General features: G+C 41.8%; 1 protein-coding gene across 1 annotated transcript in view; it reads right to left on the bottom strand.

Annotated features, from left to right (window-relative positions):
- Positions 1 to 27,872, bottom strand: part of larp4b (La ribonucleoprotein 4B) — a 196,304-nt gene that overhangs the window by 24,330 nt on the left and 144,102 nt on the right. Inside the window, exons 9-10 of the mRNA XM_084327427.1 lie at positions 27,516 to 27,728; positions 7,509 to 7,615 (exon numbers count right to left, since the gene is read on the bottom strand). Coding sequence (XP_084183553.1) covers positions 7,509 to 7,615; positions 27,516 to 27,728 — 320 coding nt within the window. The remainder of the gene's footprint in view (positions 1 to 7,508; positions 7,616 to 27,515; positions 27,729 to 27,872) is intronic.

Below are 27,872 nucleotides of genomic sequence, written 5' to 3'. Positions count from 1 at the left end.
CATAAAATGTATCATATGAAATGTATAATTTATTAAATGTATCATAAATATATTAACATTATAGACCAGAACATTACCTCAAGTGACTTTACTTTGCAGTAACATTGAATTTGTCAACATGCTTCTCACCACTGATAATGGGCTTTGGACTGAAGACACCTCATACATTTACTGATGTAACTCCCTGACCATGCATGCTATATTTACACATGTGGTATTGCTGGATTCAGCACAACCACACCTTTCCGAAAAAGCCCTCAACTGTATTTCTATGACAATCCATGGCAGAGCTACTACAAAGTAAATGAGAACATTCTGCATAGATATTCATTTTTTACATTTCCGCTTATTTTAAGTATGTGTACATAGGTATATATTTCCTACATGCATAAAGATATTCACATCCAGGTTCTTCTATTATGTTAAGCAACTGTCTGACTGCTAGCATGTCAAGTTTGAAAGCTCTTGGAGCTTGTATTATTAATCTACATGCGTTTATATGTCTCAAGTGTCCCACATTTCAATAAACAATTATTATATGAATCATTATTGTTTTTATTAATCCCCAACCATGCACTAGTGCACCGCAAGTACTGTACGTTACATAGCCTAGTCTAACCAGCGCGAGCGCATATACTATACATAGCACCTGCCTGGCGCAAGCTGTTTATGTTATGAATAGGCCTACCAGTGTCATTCTATTTCATCGCATCTGATGCGTCTAATCACGGGACGACCAAACTCTTCCCACTCGCCCTGCGCTATTGGACTCCCGAGCTGGGACTACAATACAATGAAATGGCAGACGCAATCCACAGCCAGATCACGAGCAGGCTTCGACAAAATGGTCTGGGCTTAGACTGCATATCCGCATATGTGGCAGATAATGCTAGTGTTAACTATGGAAAACACAAATCTGTGTACAAAAAGCATCACGACAGCATTGTGAAGGCAAACTGTCTTGCCCACATCATTCACAACTGCGCGCATCGTGCAGGCGGCAGGCTGAATGTCGACATTGAGGTAACTGAAGAGTGAAATTGAAGTCAAAGCGAATTTCTCTCCAACATGTCAAGATTTTTTAAAATATGCTCTTGGTCAGAAGGCTCTACTTGAAGCTGCATGGTCGAGTAATAATATAGATTCCTCAACCACTAACTACCTGTACGTGCACTATGGTGCTCTCCATGGTGCTGAAACCTTGGAGGCGCATTTCTAGTGTTTGGAGGCACAATGCGAAGGCACATTTCTAGTGTTACAGCCATTTGCTTAGCCTACTGTTCCCGATAGGCAATTCTTTTAATAGTTGTTTGCTATTATTCACTGCTGTTTTAATTTGTTTATGTATATGTATTTCACTTATGCAGGATAACACTCTTTATAGGCCTACTCATGCTACTCATGTTATTATGTGCATCCTGTATACACCTGTGATATATTTACATTTAACATGTTAATTAAAGTAAAAAAGAAATCAAATGTAAATATGATAAGAAAGTATTAAAAGTATTATCATTTGAATAATTGTACAATTTTGTCAGATTATCATTGAATGAAGAATGTTAACTTTGTAGTGTTCTGGACCGGTTTAGAATCAAGGAAGCCAGTGTAGACAATGTATGCACTTCAGTATCACATTAAAAGAGAGATCACAGGGTACATGTACATCTTAACTATAGCCATAGGACTCGGGAACCTCTAGGAGTCAGTACCATCGCTGTCGGTAGGTTATTTAACAGCATGTTGGATTGCATGGTATGGTCTTCTATATAATTATGAGTATAATAAGCAATTAATACGCAACAATATTGTGTTTAATACATTAAATGCTTATATTTTGATAAAAATTATAAATACATTATGTAAACATGATTCTTGCATACATATTCATTACTGTCCCGCAATTTCAACAAATGTCCCGCAAAATCGACATGCTGTCCTGCATTTGGATCATACGGATTTGGTCACCCTAGTCCTCAAGTTCCATGATGTCTCAAGGTTCCATGATTTTACCATCTACTATGGACCCAAAATTGCAGTATTTTCCAAATGCAGCTTTGGGTTCCGAACTCTTCATTACCATGCGGTTGCTGTTAAATGATCGGCTCTTTTCAGCTCCATGTATAGGCTTGCATTTGATTTTTTGTCTGCTATTCAATTAAAGTGATGTAGTGTCAGTTAGGTAACAGTAACGAGCCACATGAGACCTACGTTTAAAGGATAGATGCTTTTTTTCTTCTTCTATCTATGGAATATCGAACATTCATTTGACAGCTCAATGGCATGCAGGCAATATTTTGCATTATTCTATTAAATTGAAACCCTTGTATTAACACTTTGTCCGCCAAAAACGAGTATACTCGTTATTGCCCGCCATGCGTTGTGCGCCAGAAACGAGTTAACTCATTTTTGGGATCAATATTTCATTTTTTCACCATGGCATTCATAATTCATCCAGCCTCCCTCCGGGGATGCAGCTGGACCCTGTGATTTTGCAACGCCTCAATACCGCCGCCTGGTGGATGTCGGGCGAGTTACACTCCAAGCCAAACCGGAAGTGGCACTCGGTGCATCGAGGAAATTCCTCCGGCAGTAATATCTTGTAGCGTGGATCTAGATACACACTTGAGTGCATTATGATCGCTTTCGAAACGCAATAATCAATATGATTTCGGCGTTTATAGCGTCATACAAACGGGAAATGGATCTAGCAGATCGACATCAAATAATTGGAATATTTTTCCTCCAGTCTCATCGGCGAACGGTAAGAGGAATCTAACGTTATTTTCAGCCCGATTGTTTATTCATTTCACGGTAATCCATCTGATCAACGTATCAACCCATAGTAAAAAAAAAAAAAAAAGACGCTACTGACGATCAAGGAATTATAAATGACCCCCCCCCCCCCTTTCCTTCACGCATGATGAAGCATAATGTATACCGATCATATACATTTGAATTTTTTAATATAGCGTGTATAGGAAAGAAACGCCAATCGATAATCTATCATATGCATCAGGGCCTATAACTCGCGTTTTAGGAATTACTGCAGAAAACCTTAAAAACATACTTATATTCACGACGGTATTAACACGACAATGTATGAATGAAAAAATATAACGTTCCCACATCCGGAACAATAGATACCCGATGTTGAATGGGCCATAGTAATGTCGATATAGCTATAATATTTAAAAAGTTATAGCCCTGCAAAGAAGGTAAACATCTCCATAGGGTTACAGCACTGGCAGACTGGGCCCAAGGCAGGGTTTCCGTTGTCCGGTAATTACCGGTATTTGACCGGCAAAATCTGTTGAAGTCCGAATATTTAAATCTCTCCGGTCATAATGTCCGGTGAAAATAATTCCCTCTAAGCACAATTTTATTATTTGAATTGTATTAAAATAGGCTCAAATTAGTGGTGGCTACGTGGCGTAGTGGGCAAGGCGCTCGCCACGAAATGCTGGAGACGCTGGGCTCGTCAGTTCGAGCCCAGCGCTCCACATTTGCTTTCAGTTTAGCTGGTCGTCCGTACTAATACACATTGGCCGTATTAGGGGGTGGGAAACTGATGGGTGGGGATCGGGCGTTGTGGACAGCGACTCCTACAGGTCGGTTGGTGCGCCTGCGCAGTAGAATCAGGAAGTGTCGAGCTGCGCAGGTGAAAAGATGCGACTGCTGTTACCTCAAGTACCGGAGGGGACTTGTGCTATGTATGACTTAGTCCACATTGCAGCCGGCTTGTGGGAGGCAAGAAACAGCGTCCGTGACAGGGGAGGGTTGAATTGGATGATACGAAATTGGGATGGGAGAAAATATAGAAAAATGGGAGAAAAAGTGGATTAAAAAAAAAAAAAAAAAAAAAAAAAACTTAAAGGTGCTATGCATTATAAATGTCATTTTTCAGTCTCTAGCATTGTATTATAGTAATAGGAGTTCGTATCAATGTGTTTTTGGGCCTAAATACTATATTGGCGAATTCCTCAGCTACAGCCCATCCCCTCTTTGCCTCTAGTAAATCAGGTCATGTTGATTTGACGACCTGGTGCACGTCACAGGGCGCTGTTTATAGCGCACGGTGATGTGATTGGCTCTGTGGTTTTAGTAATGCCCGCCTCCATTCTTGCTACCTGCAGGGTGGAAGGCTTGTCCAGAAGATCACTAATCAGCTGAAGCCTGATGCGGTTCCCTCGGTCTTCGACAGACAGACCGGCGTTAGCTCTCGGGACTCGGGAGCGATCGCTAGCTACTTAGCACCAGCCGGGGCCGGCGTTAGCAACCGGGAGCGTCGTTGAGCATTCAGCCTGCTGGCTACCTAGATCCACTTCAACCAGCGTCGCGGAGCATTCAGCCTGCTGGCTACACAGCTTGTCGGTGTGCTAATAGCCTCTGCAAGCTAACGGTAGCTGGCTCCAGGCTATTAGCACATCGACAAGCTGCTGGAGCTCCCGACGCTCGGCTGGTTGAAGTGGATCTAGGTAGCCAGCAGGCTGAATGCTCCGCGACGCTCCCGGTTGCTATCATGTGCAGGTCCTCTTCTCAGACCTGTGTGGCAAAGCACTGCACACGCATCATGCAAGCTACACATCGCTGCATGTTGATCAATGGTGGCCCACTCGGTGCATCACAGTGGGCTACTATTGTGCTAACAACAACCGCGGTGTCCGGCTTGTCGGCCGGCATGAGTGCTCGATTTGGGGTGGTTCTCTCCTCCTTGTGTGCCCCCGTTCTCGCGGGTGTTCTGCCGGGGAGCTTGTGGACGCGACAACAGCGGCGGCCGTAGCGTTAGTTAGCTCATAGCTATTGTGTACCACTAGCGTTACGGCGGGCTCGAGCACCCTACGGCTGCCGCCGTTGTCGCGTCCATGGGCTCCCCGGCAGGGTACCCGTGGGGACGGGGGTGTACAGAGAGGAGAGAACCATTTTGTGTCGGGCGTGCATGCCGGCCAGCGAGCCGGACGTCGGGATATGTTGTTAGCACAATAGCTACCAAGCTAAGCTATGTTAGCTTCTAACGGTGTATACACAATATGTACAACGACACAATGATTTACATTATTACAAATATGGTAACGTGGTTGTGGCTTTTACAAATAGTGGTAACATATATATAGATAGACAGTACTGCTACATCTCTATATTTATGACATACCATATTTGTATGTAACCTGAAACCTAATCTCTGACGGGGAGATGGGCGGAGCTATTTGGTGGGTGGCTGTCACTCAAAGCATTCTGCTAGTATGGTTGGAGCCAAGCCAATAATAGCCTGCTTTCATGAGGCTGAAAAATGCTGGTTTTGAGTACAAGATTAGAAATATAAAACAATGATTATTTTTGGAATAAAAATTACAGATGTGTTACATAGACTCACAGGAAGTGTGTAAAGTTGCCCAAATAGTGCTAGGAATAGCAGTGCATAACCCCTTTAAATAGCCTATGCGATGAACGAAACAATCATTACATTTGTTTCATTGTTGCTTCACTCTGATAAAGCGCGGATGGCGCCGCTCGGATGTGAATATTTTTTTCTTTCTTTTTTTGAGCCTGTCTGGCCACCATAACGACAAACAGCAGGTATACGAGCGAGAGAGAGATGGCAAAACAAGCTAAGCTTAATAAATATTTCATGAAACCAAGCACAAGCAGGTCTAATAATAATGACAACGAAGATGAGTCTTCTGAAGTCACAGAGACCGCTGATGCCGTGGTGGCTCCCGCGGAAAAGAAACAGAAATGTCGAGCGTTCAGGCCCGAGTGGAAAGTAAAATTATCCTGACTGAGGTACGACATTATAAATGCGGAAGAAAAAATCTTTTGCGAATCTTTTGAAATCGGGGAGGAAGAATGGATTCACAAGAGGAGCAACGAATATGAGAATCTCGGCTCTCACTGAGCACAGTCAGTGTAGTGACCACGTATCAGCAGTCTACCTAACGCAACAGCAAAACGCAATGCAAGGCCACTGTGATAAAGCTAATGAAACGTCCAACAAGAAGCTGTGCTCTCAGCTACAAGTTGTATTTCACATGGCCAAAAATGACATTGCATGTCATCAGTATGTAGGGTTGACTGACCTACTGAGAGCAGTTAAGGCTCCAGATTTTGTCACGTGTGCCGGCATTTACCGGCACAGCGACTCCGTTGATGACATGGAAAAGGCGCTGGAAGACGTTGTGATGAAGCAGCTGGATGAAAAGCTAAAGGGGAGTGACTTCATTGGCATTATAATTGATGAGACAGTAAATATCACGGTGAACAAGAAGCTGATTATATATGTCAAGTTAGAAAAAAAAAGACGAGTTGAGACTTTTTCTCCTTATTTTTTTTCTATTTTTCTCCCATCCCAATTTCGTGTTTCCAATTCTCCCCTCCCGTCTTGAACGCGTCTATACTTTAAGCAAGTGGCTTGTCCTTCCGCATTCCCGTTTTGCGCTCTGATTGGCAACGCACGTTTCTGGTCATGTGACATGTGCGCCAATCGTGGGACGGCAAGTTCTGCGCCTATTTCCGGGTCTAACAGCCTGCAAACTACCTAACGCCTAGTTTATCACTGGTTAAGCTTAGGCGACTCTTTCGCAGTTGGTTAAGGTTAGAGTTTGGAATCAGGGCAGGCGTTCTATCGCCCTGCTCTAAGACAAACTAACCTTAACCAACTTCGAAAGAGCGCCTAAGCTTAACCGTCCAAAAACTTGCCGTCCCACGATTGGCGCACATGTCACATGACCAGAAACGTGCGTGGCCAATCAGAGCGCAAAACGGGAACGCGGAAGGACAAGCCACTTGCTTAAAGTATAGAAGCGTCTTGAACGTTGCTCGCATATGCCACCCAATGGTCGGCTGTAGGGAGGATAGAAGCCTTGCATCACGTGTCCCCTCCGGTACACGAGGAGGCAGCCTGTCACATTTCACCTGCCAGCGCGGACTCAGTTGCGAGGAGTAATGCGTGGGAGGCTCACGCTGCCCCCCGATACTTCCCCTCTCTGCTGTACAGGCGTCCCCCAACCGACCTGTAGGAGTCCCTGTCCACAACATCCAGATTACCACCCATCGACTTCCACCCGCTGACTCTGCCAATTGAGCCAGTATGGCGGTCGGCCCAGGCCGGAGGCAATGCTGACACCCGGATTCGAGTCTCTTGCATTGGTGACGAGCGCAATCTCCGCTGCGCCACCCAGCCGCGCTGAAAATGTATTATTGAATCTTGCGCATTGATGCAGAATGGACCCATCTCAAACACTGCCCTCTTTTCTTGATCCTCCAATCACAACTGTCGCTTACGTAAGCGACCGTTGTGATTGGAGGATCAAGAAAAGAGGGCAGAGTTTGAGATAGGTCTATTGGCAATGTCAATATAATAGTGATTATTACATGAATTGATTATTTCTCCCAAACCTATGGAGTTCCACTTCATGGTTACTTTACTCATGAAGCTGAATGCTCGTATATAACCTTGTGAAGCCCAGTAACATCATGTCTGAAGTGTAGAGAGAACAGAGGACACCCACCTGTTCCTTGGGGAGTAGTGCCTGACAGTCAGAGGAGACGTCGCTGGTTTGAAACTGTGCGATGTTGTAAATCCATTGATGAACTGAGTGTTGTGAAAAGGCGTAACCTGGTAAATAGAGATGGAAGGCAATTAATTTACAGAGAGACCAATATTAATACTTTCAAACATTTGTACACCTTTGCTAGGGTTGCACGGTATACCGGTATTAGTATAGTACCGCGGTACTAGAGTGTTCGAAATGATACTATACTGCATTTGGAAAAAAAATAAATAAATTTTTTTTTTTATTCATTTATGCATGCGAATGCCTTCCTATTGGAGCACAGCGCTGCCGTCAGTGGTGACGTTGCGCTAGTTTACCGGAAGAGAGAGCTCTGATGGAGAGAGCTCTGATGGAGAGAGATTGAGATTTCTATTCTTGTGAATAGCATTGTGGACATTTTCTAATGCTCGTATAAGGAACTGTAGTCACGAGAGCTAGCATTAACACATTCGGGGCCATGGGATGAGTCTAATTAATGTCAAGAGGACCGGGGAATGTAAACAAACGTGGGGTTGTTTGTACAGCTAAATCTATACTTTATAGCAGGGGTGTCAAACTCATTTTCACAGAGGGCCACATCAGCATTATGGTTGCCCTCAAAGGGCCAAAGACCGTATAAATGTTAATGTAATGTAAAATAAATGTAGCTACACATTTACATATTGTTAAACATGGTGTTTCTGTATTTATTACTTATTCAAGTTATACATATTGCATATTCATTTCCATAAATGTAAAAATATATGTTAGCTTATGTTATTTTAACAAATAATTTTAGTTTATCAGAACCCCATATTACTCCACCAATCAATGATCAAACCATTCAAGTTTTTTTACTTCTAATTTTACTATGTTATTTTATTTCATACTTATCTTGTCTTGCACAGTCTCTGGAGCGTAACAGTAAGAAGCATTTTGTATAAACGTATTCTGTACTTCTGTATGACAAATATTAAAGAAACTTGAAACTTGAACTTGAAACAAGTAAATAACAAAGAAGAATATCATCAAATACAAGCTATGACATTAAGTTTGTTCAAAACCTTTTTGTCACAGTCAAGAGGGGCAGAACTAACTGTGAGCTGCAAAAAACACGTGGGACAGATGTAGCAGATGTTACAAAAACAAATGGCTGCACACAACCTTGCAGAGGCCATACATCCAACTAATGGAAGATAGTTTAATTAACTTTAATTAACAGATTGCAGAATGAGTACAGTACAGTACAGCTCAATACACACAATTGTTAAGGGGATGCAGACCAGAGAAAGAGTTTCGACTTGTTTACATCAGGGTCCCCCATTTTCAATTCGTAATGAAATTGATATTATGTGTCTGCATGAACACACAACTGTAACTGTACTCAAAAATAACAAAATAAGGGTTGTCTCAGTTCACAACTATATTGGTCAAGTTTTGGGTGGGACTTGTTTGCGTCCCTACAGCTTCTTATTCAATTGAGCGAGATGCTCGGTTATGTCACACAGCCAGTTTGCATCTGACAGTTCAGACAATATTTCTTCAACCCTTTACCTATTCCGCCTGGATCTTTTTTGTATTTTGGGCTGTAAAATTGTCAAAGAATGTCTGAGGAGTAAGTGCTTTTGGCTTTTTTCCTTTGTTACCTCAGATGTTCAACATACATGTATGTGTAAGAATGTGTAATAACTAAGGCTGTCAAAGTTAAAGCTTTATTAACGCATTAACCCACAATTATTTTAACACTGCTATTTTTTAACCCAATATTAATGTAAATTATTTTTTTTTTTTTTTACCTGAGCTCTTGGGGGGCCACATCAAATGACGTGGCGGGCCGGATTTGGCCCGCGGGCCGTGAGTTTGACACCTATGCTTTATAGTATTGCTATCTGTCCATTCTCATTGTCAATTGAGTCCATAAACCGTCCCTTCAAAATGGCTTAAAGACACAAAAAATCATCAATAGGTTCTCATTTTATAGTGCCGTGAATATAAGCGTTATATGGGATTTGGGACTAGTATATTTTCTGGAAGGCTAGATATAGAGCTAATAGCTGCTAACGTTATATCCAATGGCATTTCCGTTTTACAGATGCTACAGAAATAACTCAAACTGCATATGATCGGCACGCTCCCAAAGCATGTATGCATGAAGGGGGGACGGGGGACGTTGTTTATTATTATTGATTACTGTTACGAAGGATCAGATTAAACCGAATATATATATTTGTTGATTGATATATATTGCATAGTATTTGTATATCGTCTGATATCCCTTGTGTATTCTTTGTACCTATACACGGAATATCCCTTTAACCTAGTACAGACCATAATATTTCGTTCTCCTATTGGACAGCGGTCCCCTAGGCGCCACTGCCATACCCCCAAGGCCGAGTTCAAAGTCACCGTCAAAGACATGCCTGGGCATGAACGGCTCTGCGCAAGGATACGAGACAGGAATAGGGCTGGTACTAGTTTGTTCGCCTAACGTATAAATACGGCGCAGGTGGATACAGCAGTTAGTTAACCTAGTTCGAGTTACCCAAGTGAAGCCTCACCCACGATACAACGTGCGGTGAAGTATGGCCTGTTTGGCCCCAAATAGAGCATTGAGACTAGGGGTGGGACGATACATCGATCCAGATCGATACATCGATGTAATTATCAACAATCGAATCGGATCGATGCGATGTAATAAGATCGATTCATATCGATACTCTTATTTTGAAAATCCTGTGGCGAGTCTCATATCCGCCCAAGAACAACAGCAGTAGCTCCGTGTGTGTAGATGTTACAGCATAGCATTCTCCCTTTCTGTGTGTGTGTGCGTGTCTTTGGAAAGACCAGATGAGGTCAGAGGAGTTTGATGTTTAAATGTTATTTAAACATAAACAATATAATACATAATAAATGTAGGCCTATACATGATCATGCAACATCAACAAATTGTTGTAGGAACGGTTTGGGAGAGGGAGGTTGTGAGTTTTGAGTTCCAAAAAATTTAGCTTAAAGTTTAAAGCTCAATATATAAAAACGTGGCACTTTACAGTGAACAGGAGGTCTATTTGTATTAAAAACAATAGATTGATTTTCCTTTAAATGTCTGGAAGAGCTCAAAAATACAAATGTCAAATGATATTTTCATTACCTTTTTTTTGTTGATCTAAATGTTACTGATTGTGTTAAATGGGCATATGATATCATCTCATATCGATCGCAGGCACCTGAATCTAATCGTATCGTATTGTATCGTGAGAGACTTTGTGATATCGGCAAATATCGTATCGTTGTCCAAAGAATCGATATCGTATCGTATCATGATGAAACTGGTGATTCCCACCCCTAATTGAGACCGCGTGCGAATTGATAGCTGAAGTATCAGAGTTTAACGCTGTACCGTCGAGTTCGACCTATTTCTATTATTTCAGTAATAGTCTATTTATGTATAGTGTATCGTGCGGCTACCGTTCTACAGTGACCAGCATTACCAACGCTTCCTCGCACCAGCTAGTGTGCTTATCCAGGCTGGGCAACTTAACCTGGCGCCTTCATCCGAGGAGCCCTAGACGAGGACCGTGTGGATTATGTACACTGGATAACCTACCCGACGACTACAGAACCCTTTCCAGCTGGATTATATTTGCTTTGGTCCTGTAACTGATGGAGCGGAGAATCGTCTACACCCACAATTGTGTGGGATTCACCCTGTGAGGAGCATCGTCGAGCCCGCCTCTAGGACGCCCGAGGCTGGCTAGTTTTCTTCATTGCGGAGCTGCATACCGGAGAATAGCTGCTGCTTTCGTCTGCTGATCAAGGGAGTAATGTACCGTCTCCCGTAGCAGGAGCTTATTGAGTCCCCGTTGATCCAGACTTTGCTACCGACAAATCCTCTCCCCTTGCTGGCCTACAACCGGAGGGACCCTACCAGTATCTCCCGCTACCTTACTAGAGTACCATAGATATAATTCCTAATATTCAGGTTGTATTCATTATCTCCTGCGTAATATGAGAATGGACATACGTTATTGATTTGCTTACGCACATTCCTTTGCCTTATAAGCGCACCCTAAGTAAAGTATTGTTATATATACTATTATTGCTGCTAATAAATATTCTTAAACCCAGTTTTGTGTGGAACCGTGTCATTGTGGAGGTGTTCTCATCATATACCTGTGTACTGTATGGCCAGTAGTAATGTACATAAGACAGTAGTGGTTTAATGATACCATACTTATTAATACAGTCAGGGAATTGTACCCCTCATAGAGCTGCCGCGGTATTGATTATTTCCTTACCGCACAAATTTGCAAAATATTTCCTACCGCCGCGGTTATTACCGCATGCACACAAAAAATTAAAAAAAGTTTGAATGCATTTTTTTTTTAGTAGTAGTCTACTCTTTATAGCATATAGCCTGCCTCTAGTCTAAATGTCTATTTTTAGAGGATGACTTTGCAGCATGAATATTGTTTGGGATTCGGCAAGCACGCATTAGTTATTGAAAGTGAAACACGGATTCGAAGTTTACCCTCTGGTCGTGCGCCGTTCACTCGGTGTCGCGGGCAGGGGTGATTACCCCTAACCCCCCCGACCCTTTCTTATTATTACTATAAAGTTACTACTTTATAATAAAGGCATTCGTTTTGTGGCATTAACATTATATAGTTATACGTTCAATAACATCAGCGTATTTACCGGACAATAGCAAGGCAAGCAATACTCTGTTGTGAAGGGCCAGATTAAACCGAATATATATATTTATTTGTATATATATATTTAATTGTATTTGTATATTCTCTAATATTCCCTGATATCCCTTGTATATTCCTTGTACAATATGCATTGAATATCCATTCTAGCCTACTGAACATCCCATAATAGTCTCCATTCTACTATTGGTCGAGACCTTGGTGCCAGGCTGCCATACCCCCCAGACCCAGTTCAAACGTACCGCTCAACATGTACGAACAAGTCCTAGTTCCGCGTAGGAATCTGGCTACCGCACCACTAACGGTACTATTTGTTCATCGTGCGTATATATACTGCGCTACTAAAGTAGGACTTCCTTTTTTAGTCCAGTTTCTTACCCTCCAATAGAGTGACAGACATAAATCCTCCCCGCGACGCCACGTGTGGGAGTAAGGCCAAGTTCGGCCTACCATCGGTATTGAGACATCGTGTATATTAATATTTGAATAGTCATATTTGGCACTATATCGTCGAGTTGGACGTAGTCTATTAAGCTAATAATAGTCTATTCATATGTAGTGCTTCGTGCGGTGAGAATACTATCGTAGTCAGTACCCCATCGTTTCGGGCAGAGAACTGGCTGCTTATCCAGGGTGGCCGACCCCATGTGAGGCTGCACCCGAGGAGCCCCAGAGCCGACGAGCGAGTGGACCTGCATACCGGATTATTCTACCGACGACAGCCCGCCTTCCCAGGCACGGATTATGCTTTGTATACAGTGATTATTCTATGGATAAAGACCAACACTGCCGTGTGTTGGAAAACCCCCCCCCGGAGAGGACGACAGGTGAGGAGACGCTCTACACGACGAGGTCGCTTCACGTCTCTCCATCGTGGACCGGAAGAAGCCGGCCCACAAAGAGTCCAACTGCTTTCATCTGTGGATCGAGGATCGCTGAGGCACCGAGCCGCACAACCGTGGGTTCTCCCAGGATACCCTCGGCCAGACGGATACAGCCAGACTCTACCCCCCCCCCCCCCCTTCTCCAGTTGTCTTACAAGCGACCGGAATTCCCCCCTAGTGTATCCAGTTCTATAATCATTAAAGTATCATTGCTATTATTCCTTAAATATTCCAGGTTGTATATTTACCGCCTGCGCCACCAGAGATTGGACGTTCTCTATTGATATACCAACGAATACTCATTTGCCATAAAAGTGCATCCTATTTCAAATCATAAATGTAATTAAGTGATTGCTCTACATACCTTTTGCTATGTATTAATTATTATTAAACGCAGACTTTCGACTTGGTACATTTGTGTTGGATCGTTTCATCTACGTGGGAGTGTTTACCATAATTATTTATGCCTAGTACTGGGTGGCCAGAGTCTAAAGTACAAGAGGTAGTGGTAGTAAGTATCATATCTAACAATACAGTCAGGGAATTGTACCCCTCAGTTACACTATTCATATCTCAGTTCCTTTCTTTGCTCAGAGCGTGCCGAGTTGTACCCATTCTGCGGTCTGTTAATAAAGTTTTCAATCAGACAAGTGTATAGAACGAAGGGCTTTTATTATAACATTCGTTGCAGACAGTAAAATCATTATGCCTCGTTCCCTGAGGAGCGACGGCGTCGGTAATCCACTCCGGTCTCCGGTGGGAGCTAGCGTACTATTAGCCGTGTTGTGACTGTGAGCTCTGATCAATGGCTCATGGCTGAGATTCAGGAAGTAAAAGCACTGCAAGATGCTCCAGCATGTGACGCGTATCTCTTCTGACCAATCAGTGGTCTGCAGTGTTTCATGTGACTTTTCTGGTACCCAATAGGGTCGCTTGGAATCTCGACAGAGAAGTAGGGTATATCTGCAGAGCCGCAAGCCCAACGAGAGCGTAATAATAATAATAATATAATAAAAAACAGCGGTGATGCCGGTATTCAGCCCAACGCTGCGGTGGGCATGATGTAACGGCGATACCGCGGTAATACCGATACCGCGGCAGCTCTAACCCCTCAGTTACAATTACCAATAACCGTGTTCGTCTAACTAGCCACATAGGCCGATCGCCTGGATGGCTATCAAAACAATGCCCGATCGGGCTGTAATTTACGTGAAAAATATCTTACCATGAGCCGGTTGGATCCCCCTGAGCATTTCCCCGTTATCGATCGCCATCTGGTAGATCGTTATGTCCATTGGCTGATGATAAATCCCCTTATTGCATAGTGAAATCCGCAATTCAAAACGTATCTCGCGCAACAGACAATAGCTATCGCTTCAGATTAGAAAACTACATTAGAGATCCAAAAAAAGAAAGACAACTTCTGCCACAGGGAACACTATTATCGCGATAGCGCCCCTAAGAGGATCTGGCCGGTATTGCATGTTGGCGAATTCAAAGAGTAGGGTAAATCTGCAGTGCCGCTCGGCGACCTTGAATAGGTTATTAAAATGGAATAAAAGCAATAACAACTTGCCACGGATATATCCGTGCTTCTGTCCATTAAAGGATAACTCCACTATTTTGGGAAATTAGCTTATTTAACATCTTCCCTGGAGTTAGACAAGAAGATGCATACCTTTTTTGTCTCTGTGCGTGCATTTTAGCTTTGGGAATAGATGCTCCGTTAGCATAGCTTAGCTTCATCACTGGAAGTGAGGCAGGACAGTAGCCTTACAGTGCCTTACAGTGTATTGCAAGGTCTGACATTGACCAAACTTGATATGCATGACCTTGGTGGGCTCTAGGTCAACTCCTGAAAAGGGGGTCAATGTCAGACTTTGCAATCAAAAGTTAGGGGGCTAATAACCCTTGCCATAATTTCAGTGCGCCCCTAACTTTTGATTGCAAGGTCTGACATTGACCCCCTTTTCAGGAGTTGACCTAGAGCCCACCAAGGTCATGCATATCAAGTTTGGTCAATGTCAGACCTTGCAATACACTGTAAGGCACTGTAAGGCTACTGTCCTGCCTCACTTCCAGTGATGAAGCTAAGCTATGCTAACGGAGCATCTATTCCCAAAGCTAAAATGCACGCACAGAGACAAAAAAGGTATGCATCTTCTTGTCTAACTCCAGGGAAGATGTTAAATAAGCTAATTTCCCAAAATAGTGGAGTTATCCTTTAAGCATGGAATCGAAACACGGAGATCTCCGTGCTTGGGCGGGAATGTGTTAACGTAACGTTAGTTATCATAACCATCGGCAATCGCAGTGAGGATCTTTATTGATTAACGTTAGCTAGCTAGCTTTAACTAGAATTATAGTTCGCTAGCTATATAAGCTAATGTTAGCAGAGTTTATTCTATGCAAAATGTGCTAGCTAGCCAACGTTAATAAAGATCCTCACTGCAATTGCCGATGGTATGGTATGATAACTAACGTTACGTTAATGCTACAGTAGCTCCTATCAGTACTGTAGTCATGCCATTGATGCCAACATTCGTTGGATGAGCTATGCTAGTTCGTGACTACAGTTCCTTATTAGCCCCTTTCGTGACTGATGCAACCCTTGGTTGAATACGTGAATGCATATTCAACCTAGGGTTGCATCACAGTCACGAAAGGGGCTAAGTTCCTTATACGAGCATTAGAAAATGTCCACAATGCTATTCGCAAGAATAGAAAATAAATTGAAAAGCCTAATAATAAGCTATACATAGCCTAAACTCCCGTGCTGAAAGCTAGTAAACACAGCATCCCCTGCTGCCTACCCACAACAGAAATGAATTGATGTACACTGCATCTCTATAGCTTAGTCACAAACATGATTTATACAGAGACAATTGCATACTGTATAAAGACAACGGAAATCTATTTTATTTTTGTTAAACAGCCTACAATATGACATAACCTAGTTCTAGATTATGATAGGCTATATATAATCAGTCTCACTCATCAAAATGTTTTCTAGGTTATGGTATCAAACTAATTAGGCCCTCTGCTATAACAAATGTATAATAATAATAATAATAATAATAATAATAATAAAACGATACTTTTTCTACCCCTTGCATTTTTTTATAACTACAGAAGTCTGCTGCATTTGGCTCACAGAGTGACTCCCCCCACTCAGAAGCAACCTAAAATCTGCTTTTTTTTTAGCAGCATATTAAGTACACAAATGAGTCCAAAGATGATACAAGACTCAACAGGGCAGTCGCAGAGTTCATCTGTGTGGACCAAGTTCCAATATATATACAGTTGAAAAAGCTGGGTTCAGAAACCTTGTACATGTACACTGTTTTGAGGGCAAAAAAAGTTCTCCAGCATTTTGAATGCCATTGCTTTTAATTTAATTTATTTATTCTTGTGTTTTAAAATAAAGAACAATAATGACATCTGAGAGTGTTTCCCTGATTTTGAGGAAAAGTATAGAAAAGTATCGAAATTCATATAGGTATAGGGATGGGAATCGAAAACCGGTTGGGAACCGGTTCCTAATTGGCCGATGCCTGGAACCGTGTGGCTCCCGTGACTTTCGATTCCCTTATCGCTGCCAGGTTTTTCCTACAGTTGCGCAATAACGTTAGCATGTAGCCATGGCAGACTCTATTTGATTCCTTAAGGCATAGGTGTCAAACTCACGGCCCGCGGGCCAAATCCGGCCCGCCACGTCATTTGATGTGGCCCCCCAAGAGCTCAGGTAAAAAAAAAAAAAAAAAAAAAAAAAAAAAATTTACATTAATATTGGGTTAAAAAATAGCAGTGTTAAAATAATTGTTGGTTAATGCGTTAATAAAGCTTTAACTTTGACAGCCTTAGTTATTACACATTCTTACACATACATGTATGTTGAACATCTGAGGTAACAAAGGAAAAAAGCCAAAAGCACTTACTCCTCAGACGTTCTTTGACAATTTTACAGCCCAAAATACAAAAAAGATCCAGGCGGAATAGGTAACAAAGGGTTGAAGAAATATTGTCTGAACTGTCAGATGCAAACTGGCTGTGTGACATAACCGAGCATCTCGCTCAATTGAATAAGAAGCTGTAGGGACGCAAACAAGTCCCACCCAAAACTTGACCAATATAGTTGTGAACTGAGACAACCCTTAGTTATTTTTTAGTACAGTTACAGTTGTGTGTTCATGCAGACACATAATAGCAATTTCATTACGAATTGAAAATGGGGGACCCTGATGTAAACAAGTCGAAAGTCTCTCTCTGGTCTGCATCCCCTTAACAATTGTGTGTATTGAGCTGTACTGTACTGTACCCATTCTGCAATCTGTTAATTAAAGTTAATTAAACTATCTTCCATTAGTTGGATGTATGGCCTCTGCAAGGTTGTGTGCAGCCATTTGTTTTTGTAACATCTGCTACATCTGTCCCACGTGTTCTTTGCAGCTCACAGTTGTTAGTTCTGCCCCTCTTGACTGTGACAAAAAGGTTTTGAACAAACTTAATGTCATAGCTTGTATTTGTTATTTACTTGAATGGTTTGATCATTGATTGGTGGAGTAATATGGGGTTCTGATAAACTAAAATTATTTGTTAAAATAACATAAGCTAACATATATTTTTACATTTATGCAAATGAATATGCAATATGTATAACTTGAATAAGTAATAAATACAGAAACACCATGTTTAACAATATGTAAATGTGTAGCTACATTTATTTTACATTACATTAACATTTATACGGTCTTTGGCCCTTTGAGGGCAACCATAATGCTGATGTGGCCCTCTGTGAAAATGAGTTTGACACCCCTGCCTTAAGGGCTCGAAATTGCCTGGGTTTTGGTAATATGCTCCCGAAATGCTCACACTGTTTGGCTACTTCTATGTGCAGTGAAAACTACTTGAATGCTTTAGAACCTAGTCATTGATTTAGTTCAGGGTGAGCTAAAATTTGCCGCGGAGCTAACGCTAGCTAACGTGAGCTAACGCTATTTAATCAAGCTCACAAAGAGAGATAAACAGCTGACAGCGGATAGTACAGGTACAAATACAATAAAACAGCAGGTGGGGGCTGTTGTGTAAACCTTGTACTCTTTAGTTCACATATAATAAGAGACTGAGTGTTTGTTTACTAGTCTACACTGTAAGCCAGGAAGTACCGTGGTGGTGCAACATACAAATGTGTCCGTGTAGCAACACAAGGCAATACCTTATAGGACAGGGGCCCGGGGAGGGAGCTCTGTGTGTGTGTGTGCGTGAGACAGAAGTCAGAGGAATAACGACCTGTTATTCAATAGATTAAATTAGTTTAAGAATAAAAAAATAAATACATTTTAAGAGAATCTCAAATACATTATTTTATTTAAGTGTAGGCTATAGTTAATGTTTTATTTTTTACAGTTTTTGTATTTTTCTGACATGGGGGCTCAACAATAAATGACAATCAGAAATGTCAAGTTGCATGTTGTTATTCTAACCAGCTTAGACCCCTACTAGGCGAGTCAATATATGGTTTAACCCCAAAAAAATTGATACAAAAGGTTTTTCAAAGGATTCTGGTAGTATTGGGCGTGCTAAATAACATACTAAAAGTCGACCAAAATCGACCCCTCCGAAAGCCGTCATTTCCAAGATGGCGTCCCAGATGGCGCCGGGGCGATTAAAATGGCTATATCTCAAATTAAGAAAATGGTGCAAAGGATTTCTCAACTGATTCTGGTACCTCTGGGCATGCTCACTAACATACTAAAAATCTAGGAAAATACACCTTCCAGAAAGGCTTCATTTTCAAGATGGCGTCCAGAATTGCGGCTGGTCAAGCTTAAAATGGCTATATATATGTCAATATAAAAATTATATAAATGATTTTGTCATTTGATTCTGGTACCCCAAGTACCCCTAGACATACTTAGGAACATACTAACGTTTTAGGGAAATACACCTTCCGAAGAGGCTTAATTTTCAAAATGGTGTCCAAAATGACGACTGGGAGCTTAGAATGCCTGTATCTCAAATGGGAAAACATTTCTAAAGGATTTATAAACCGATTCTGGCACCTCTATACATTAATAACGAGCAAAATATCTAGCTAAATATATCTGCTAGGAATGCATCATTTGCATCATCAAAATGGCTGCCTGTAGCTTATTTTGGCTAAAATTAAAATTGGTTATTATATTCAACCTAGAAAGCTGGCTTTGGTGTTGAACACAAAATAAATGACCCACTTATTGTGGTCTTTAGGCCTACTCATCATCATCTTCAGGATCCTCTGGGAGAAACTTGTTATGTGGATTGTCACATTCATGATGTTGACATGGTCCACAGACAGTAGTACAAGGTAGTCCATATTTTCTGCATGAGCAGCGAAGTGTCTTGCAGGCAGTGGTACAGTTACAATGCATGACCTTCAAGAGACTGTCTGGAGCAGCATTCATTGTTGACATGAGTGGGACAAATCTATTGTCCTGCAGGTTCCAGCCTCAGTCTAGAGCATCTATACCATCATCTGTTCCCATCCAGACCATGACCTGGTAGTATGCTCTACGACAGTGGAATTTGGTAGCAGATTCAGTTGGTGGTAGACGTTCAGGCGTTACCGTTGATGAAGCTGAGACAACCTTCTTGCTGAAAATGTTATATCTCATTTTTGCAAGCGAATCTGTGCACTTTCCACCAAAAAAGACAGCCATTGCTTGGCACCCAAGGTCATCGATCACATCTGTTGTCTGGTTTGGTACAGTGAATGCATTGGCACAAGCCTGAAGGACAGGATCCCCTTTTACAAGTTTTTGGAATGCTGTCTTTTTGCCAACTCCGAAGATCCGGGAAGTTGTGTCACAGCCAGTCACAGCATGGATGAACAGCAACTGAGAACACACATCCTGTCCGAGTACTTATTTCAAATGGTTTATGGCGTACACTTTAAAACTGCCATCAGCTTTCGACTTGTCTGATCTGAAATAAAGGCCCTTGCTATCTCTCTGTGCATAGTAAAGAAGTAAGACGAGGAGATCAGTATCTTCTCCAATCAGCGTCGTGGTGTGAAGAAGAGATGATCCCACTGCGGCCCTTACTATGTCTACATCAGCATCTCCAAGTGAATTGACCACAGTGCAATCCCGTTCTTTCAGTTCATCACTTATCATGTGGATCAGTTTCTGTTTATTCAGATCTCTTGACAGGAACTCCTCCTTCTTACCTGAGAACTCTGTCTCAGCAGTGAAGTTGACAATGGGATGAATATTGTTTCCTCTTCTTTGATGTGTGTTGTCTTTAATGGATGGCCCATCCTCATAGCCATCAAACACAATGGTTGTAGCTGAGCCATAATGTTGGATGGTGAAGTCTGCATATGACTGTGCAATTTTACCATAGCTTTGTCCGTGCTTCCATTGTATTCGGTGAAGGAGTGAACCACCATCAAGAACATAATGCTCCGTTTCTGGTACAGAATCTAGGATTGCATCACTTGCATGATCACAGATCGCGTGCGCTAGTTGTGGTTTATCAGCTTTGCAGAAGACGTTTCCGGCTTCAAAGAGGGCAGGAGGGAAAGGACTGAGTTCGTAACGCATAACCTCCTCCAATGACAGCTCTCCAGTTTGGGAGACAATAAGGAAACGTTGAAAAAGAAGTGCAGAATCAATGATTCGATCAGGAGCAACCTTGATAGACGATTTTTGTCCAAGGGTTATGGCTTTATCCTTTCTACTAAATGAAAATGTGAATGCCGGCTGTCCGATCATTTTGTGCATGATGTTGCGTCCAACAGAGTCATAATCATGCACGTTCACTCCATCCTCAGCGACAACACCTGTAACAACATTCCTTAAAGAAGAGTCTGGAGAGAAAGGTGAACATATAGCAAGTTTTGAAGTGATCTTCTCCAGGTCAGCAGCATCCCTTTTCATCCTTGCCTCTGTTGAATCCTTGTGCTGTTCTGATGTTGTGTATGTCTGGTTTGAGAACTCCTGCATTGCAGTGTTATACTCTGATGTTATGCCCTTTGACATTGTCCAAAGGGATCTCTGATTGTCGGTCATTCCACTTCCATGTGTCATCCCTCCTGTAGTCTTCAATGACCTCATCAATGTTGTTTCGATTACAAGATAAATAACACTTAAACACTTAAATAACACTGCCAGGTCAGACACGCCCAGGCATGCCCAAACACAGGACTAGGTCAGAAAAGAAAGAAAGAAAGAAACTGATTCAGAAAAAGAAGGCTTCAACGATGGTAGTTTGGGAGCTGGAGAGTGCAAACACCTCTAACTATAACAACTATAATGGTCAAAAAGAAGGCTTCAACTATGCTAGCTTGAGAGCTGGAGAGTGCAAACACCTTTTTTAGTAAGCCATTTGTATTTGTATAGTCATTTTAAGCTCCTGGGCTCCAGTTTGGACGCCATCTTGAAAATGATGCCTTTCCGGAAGGTGTATTTTCCTAGATTTTTAGTATGTTCACAAGCATGTCTAGAGGTACCAGAATCAAGTGAAAAATCATAGTTATATATTTTTTTCTATTGAGATATATAGCCATTTTAAGCTTGGTCTGCCGCCATTTTGGACGCCATCTTGAAAATTAAGCCTTTCTGGAAGGTGTATTTTCCTAGATTTTTAGTATGTTAGTGAACATACCCAGAGGTACCAGAATCAGTTGAGAAATCCTTTGCACCATATTCTCAATTTGAGATATAGCCATTTTAATATCTCCACCGCCATCTGGGACGCCATCTTGGAAATGGCGGCTTTCGGGGGGGGGGGGGGGGGGGGTCGATTTTGGTCGACTTTTAGTATGTTATTTAGCACGCCCAATACTATCGGAATCCATCGAAAAACCTTTTGTATCAATTTTTTTTGGGTTAAGTGCTTTTTTTTCATAGATTGACTCGCCTATACGCTCTGCATCTTCTGGCCGCCTCAGACCTACTCCTATCCAAGCTCCGGGAGGGTCATCAAAGAGAAGTCGCCTATTCTCAGTTCTTGCCCCACAATGGTGGAATGAACTACCCACCCCAGTTAGGACAGCCGAATCACATCCAATCTTTCGCCGTCGACTAAAGACGCACTTCTTCAACCATTATCTGAATAAAAAAAAATATATCTAACCCTAACTAACCGTACTGTCATGCACTTGTCCTAATAAACTAACCTACACTGTAGCACTCAACACTTTGATGAACATTGTTGCTCAGCTGATAGAGTTGTGCCCTTCCTGATGGCTTGTCGTACAGAACTTGTAAGTCGCTTTGGATAAAGCTTCAGCTAAATGACTAAATGTAAATGTAAATGTAGTTCTGTTGCATTTCCAATTTATTTATGTAAATTATAAATTGATCAGGTATCGATAAGGGTATCGATAAAGAATCGAATCGATAAGCAGAATCGATAATGGAATCGTATCGATAAAATCCTATCAATTCCCATCCCTATATAGGTATAGTATCAAAACAAAAAATGTGGTATTGTGACAACCCTACTTTGCTCACTCACCCACCCTAGTTTCTCTGATTATAAAGGCATCTTCGACTATCCCTAGTTAGAACAGCCAACTCTCAGTGTAGGAGGCATGGTCATTTGGAACATACTAGAGTCCTAACTGACCACTCGATCCCAATTCACTCTCCCCTACCATTTTGTTGTGTTCATTCTCGAGTCGTTTGGTTGTGTATCTAATGTTTTTGTCCAATGTCTTGATTTGTATTTATTGCCCACTGTTGAAAACATTTCACTTTATTTTGTTGTATATACACTGGTATTCTTGAAAATTCCTATTTATGTGGAATGACGCATCATTGACATGTTGAAGATCTCTTTAATGAAGCAAAATCATCAAGTATTTTATTTATCATCTGAATTTGATGATAAAATCTAAATATTCAGAAGTTGCTTTTGTTTGCAACTTGATTAATTGTCAATAATCAAGCGAAGAATGGAGAAAAATAGCTATTGTTCACACCTGACTGCCAAGGTGTTAAAATGCTATAGGTTTGAGCTCTCCTCCCCCTGACTGCCAAGGTGTTAAAATGCTATAGGTTTGAGCTCTCCTCCTTTGGAATGCAGTTTTGAATTGCAATGCAATTACAAGCGGCTGAATCTGTGGCCCTGGTTACACTTACGTTTCATTTTAGAATTATTTCGTTTGCATGTCAAAGTTAAAAACGCAACGTCGTTTTGGCAGGCATTTTAGTTTTCCTAGCGGCAACGCTCAAAGGGGGTTTTCATTTTTCAAAACTCCCTTGCAACAGTGCCATGTAAACTGCGCAAGCCAGATACGGAGCCGTTCACGACCAACGCCCATGCGCAGTAGACACCGACGTCCGCGTGCCCTTGATATGACAGATGATGATATCACTGAACGCTGCTAGAACAAGACGCAAATATTATTGCTCAAGATGTAAAATACGCTAGTGAGCAGGGGAGGCACTAGTGAGCAACGCATGGAGGACAACCAGTCACTTTCAAACATTCTATCGGCTGGGGCGCCCTCGTGGCGCATACCATAGTGCCTTGCGCACCTACGCGACCGACCCGGGTTCGATCCCAGCTCCCGTCGTTATTTGTCGCATGTCCTCCCCACCTCTCCTCCCGTTCGCCCTCTCCTCTGTCGGTCCTGCGTGACCAATAAAGCTGTAAAAATGCAAAAAAAAAATTATTAAATAAAAACAATAAATTGTTCTCTTAACTCTTTCAGTGCCACTCACGAGATTTCTCGTGTTTTTTTTATAGGTGGTTGCTAGCCACTCACGAGATTTCTCTGATTTTTTTTTTTTTTTTTTTTTTTTTTTGCGATCTGAAAAATTATTGCATCACCCGAGCCTACCCGAGTATTGCCGAGCTGCGCCGGTGATCACTGTGGAAAAAAGCGCCCCCTGTCGTCTCCCAGATGACATAAGTGATTTTGGAATGGACTCAATGAAAATGAATGGGGAAAAAAATCCGGTACTCCACATTTTCCAGTTCACTGATCCAGCCGGGGTTACTAGAGTTCATTCTGGAGCCTCAGATCCCCGCGGATCATGGAGATCCACTGTGTCGCGTTGGATCCATACACGTATCGATTTTTTCGAATGGTGATCAGGAATTGGAATATACCAGTTGGATACCATCTGATGTCAGGTAAGGACTCTATGTTATCAGTGGTAGGATAATCAGAGTAAGTTTGATGAAGTTATAAGCTGTTTTGTGAAATGTCTTCTTTCGGTTTCAATGTAAAACTCCGAGAGGAAATCAACGAGGCGATTATCCGCGCGCGGCCGTAATGTGCGTGCGTGCACGTATAATATTGATCATCTAGCGTTTATTTGAAAACGATTCATAAAAAGGCCGACGAATATCAACGTTGTGGAATATTCCACTAAAAGACGATTTTCATAGAATGCTCCAGAATGAGCTGTTTTTTATATCAAAACGGGGGCTTTTCTAACTGCTCTGAAACGGCAACGACGCGATAAAAAAACAATCTGCCTTCACAGCACTGTCTGGAAAATAGTCTTTGATAATGCGATGAGCAGATTAGACACATAGCCATAATTTAAAACATAGATTAGGCGATATTAACGTTAACATTGGCGCGGATGGTGGCATTCAAGCGGTAAAATGGAAAACCAGGCGTGGCACTGAAAGAGTTAACACATTGGGTGCCACGCCCCTTTGCCCAGATAACCCCTCGAGTGACAGAGCTTTAGTCAATGGGAGGTCAGGGATATTTGCGAACGCTTAAACTATATCTTAAATTATGGCTATGGGTCTAAAACACCCCTTGCTTATCAATGACTTGCTTGCAGTCAACATGTACGAAACGGATTGTTTTTTCATTGGTACATTTCCGTTTTATACCGTTTTGAATAAGAGTATCGTTTCGGAGAGTTCTAGTAATTTCAGAGAAATTCCGCGATAGCCCTTTAGTGGAATACACAAAACACGTTGTCATTTTTCGGCTGATTAATGAATAGTTTTCAAATAAACGCTAGATTATCGATAGTATATGTGTACTTATGCACGCTAGAGAAGCGGGCTGAAAAATCTATTATCCATGACCTGGTCAGCGCTAACATTATACACGCACACACACACAAACACGTTGTGATCGCTATGAAAAAAACATCCGATTAACCCAATACTGGTAGAATAGAGTCCTTACCTCACATCAGATGTTGTGCAAAAAGATTAATCAAATTCCTGATGGCCATTCCAAATATTGATCGCGTTTATTGATCCAACGTTATAGTCCGAAACACATAATCGAGAGCTGCTCCGAGCCTCCCCAGTGAATGTGGTAACAGACACTGCTTGCCAGAGATGGGGAAACCCTGGACCAGACTATTTTTCTGACGCACATGGCCACTCAATCCAATCCAATGATGTGCATTACCATCCGGGAGACGATAGGCGGCGGTATTTGCCCTTTGAGCTCAGAGCCATTCCCAATGATAACGTCAGGCTGGATGGATGAAAAATGTATGGATATCGCTAATAGAAATAACGATTAAATAACGAGAAATCTAGTCATTGGCACTCAAAGTGTTAATATAGACTATGCTTGATTTTTCCTCTTTAAATGCAGCTCTAGGACTAGGGCTGCAACTAATGACTATTTTGGTAGTCGACTAATCTGTCGATTATTTTTTCGATTAGTCGACTAATCGAAAAACAACTATATTATATATACCGGTATATATATAAAAAAAAAAAAAACCTATCTTTGTGAAAGTGGCTTCTCAGCTCTGGTCCAGCTGAAGACAGAGCAGAGGAACAGATTGGACATTGAGCATGACCTCAGAGTTGCTTTGAGACTCTTGTCAGGACCAAACAACATCCCCAGTTATCCCATTAGTTCCCCCAAACTTACTGTCGGTCTGTTATGTTAAGCTAAGAAGTCTTCAGCTGGCTGGACCAGAGCTGAGAAGCCACTTTCACAAAGATAGGTAGTGCAGCAAAAAAAAAATTATTTGTTATTTTTTAATGACTAATCGACGCAACAATATCTCGTCGACGATTTTTCCATAATCGACTAATCGTTGCAGCCCTATCTAGGACCATAGCCTAAATTAAGGCTGACTGAAGATAGCCTACCGGTATTCTCTTTTAAATTATTACCGGACGGGTATGTCATATATATATGCGTGTGTGTATATATATATATAATTATTTCTTTTACTCCCAGGCTACATAATAATTTCCTGGTCTGGTCAGAGACATGACTTCATTTATTTGTTATTGCCTATAGCTACATAAGAGCGACTAGTATTATTTGATTGGAGTTTGAGCTGAAGCCTAAACAATATGTTTAGTATACCACCACTCCGTGTATTGCCCAGCAGCTTCACAAAGGTAATGCTTTTTTTTTTATTTTCTATTCCTTCGTTTGGGGAAGCGGGAGGATGGGGAGGTATGTGATGTGTTTATGTGTGTTATTGTGCTCTCTTACATTGTTCATGATGTCCTATTTCACTCTATAAAGTTCGATTATGATGACTCCTAATATCAACCCTATACGGGATGGTAATATCACTTTAGCCAGCTGGAATGTCAGAGCGTTAAATACTCCCGTTAAACCTAACCAATAAAAGGTAATATGTCTCGGAACATTGGCTTGCAGTTGCATTATTGCAAACTAAAGAAATGTGAATTCAAGGCGTTTTTTTTTTTTTTTTTATTTATTCTCTGAATTTCTTTTTTAGATTAGAGTACCGAAAAAAAGGTACCGTTGGGTACCGATACCGTATCGGTTCAAATGTGAACGGTACCCATCCCTACTTATTATTAAACGTATTATTTATTTCTCCCAAAATGAAGGTTCCGAAAAGTCCGTCACAAGCGTAATGTAGATAGACCGATAGACCTGTATAGGCTGTAGCTCTCTCCCCAACGACACAGGTCGGTTCTTTATAAACGTGCGTTTATTATCTTGGGATCATCATCACAACTCCGCGTCCCTCTCAAGCCATGAGAACTATATTTATTGAATGAACACAGTACAAATGCAACGGTTACTTACAATACAAAAGCGCTTAGTTATTATGTCCTTTTATCGCACTGTATAGACAGCGTGAGCCCACGCACCTGCGTATTGTACAGTTGTTGGAGCAGGAGAAAAAAAGGCTACAGTCCAGTGTGTAATTTACAAGAGAGCAGGTTTTGCTCGTGAGCTGTGATTGGAAATGGTATCGTAATATAAGTTTAAGGAGGAGTGAGTCTCTCTCTCTCTCTCTCTCTCTCTCTCTCTGGCACTAGATTACAATACCACAGTCACAGAAAGGTAGCCAGCTGTTAGTGATATTTGTCTGACGATCTGGGGGGAAAACTGTCCTGGGGTCTGCTGTATAGTATAACAAACACAAGGACGGATGGAGGCTCGGAGACGGGAAAAGGGTCCTCACCAGTGCAGGATCGATGAAGCTGTGTGTGGCTGACCAGGCCTGGGGTGTGATGAGGCTGTAGAGGGGAAACTGCTGCTGGGGGCTGTACACCGGGGGGAGGTAGTATGACGTGTAGCGCTGCTGCTGCTGGGCGTACGGGTTCACCTCCACCGGCCGGTAGCCATTCTTTGGCATGAAAGTGTTGATGGCGATCGCCTTCGCCTTTATCCGTGCCTGGTATAAAAGGGGGAATGTTGAGAATTAGTTTCGACATCGCCGTGTATAACGTATCCGAAATCACAGGCTTATTGCTAATCACGTAATTTCAAATCGCCCATTTTGGTTTAAAATCGATTAATGGTTCAGCCCTAGTTTGCA

Source organism: Notolepis coatsorum, assembly GCF_963971535.1.
Source record: "Notolepis coatsorum genome assembly, chromosome: 13".
NCBI lineage: Eukaryota > Metazoa > Chordata > Actinopteri > Aulopiformes > Paralepididae > Notolepis > Notolepis coatsorum.
The sequence above is the reverse complement of the archived record's forward strand: the minus strand, read 5'-3'. Positions and strand labels throughout refer to the sequence as shown.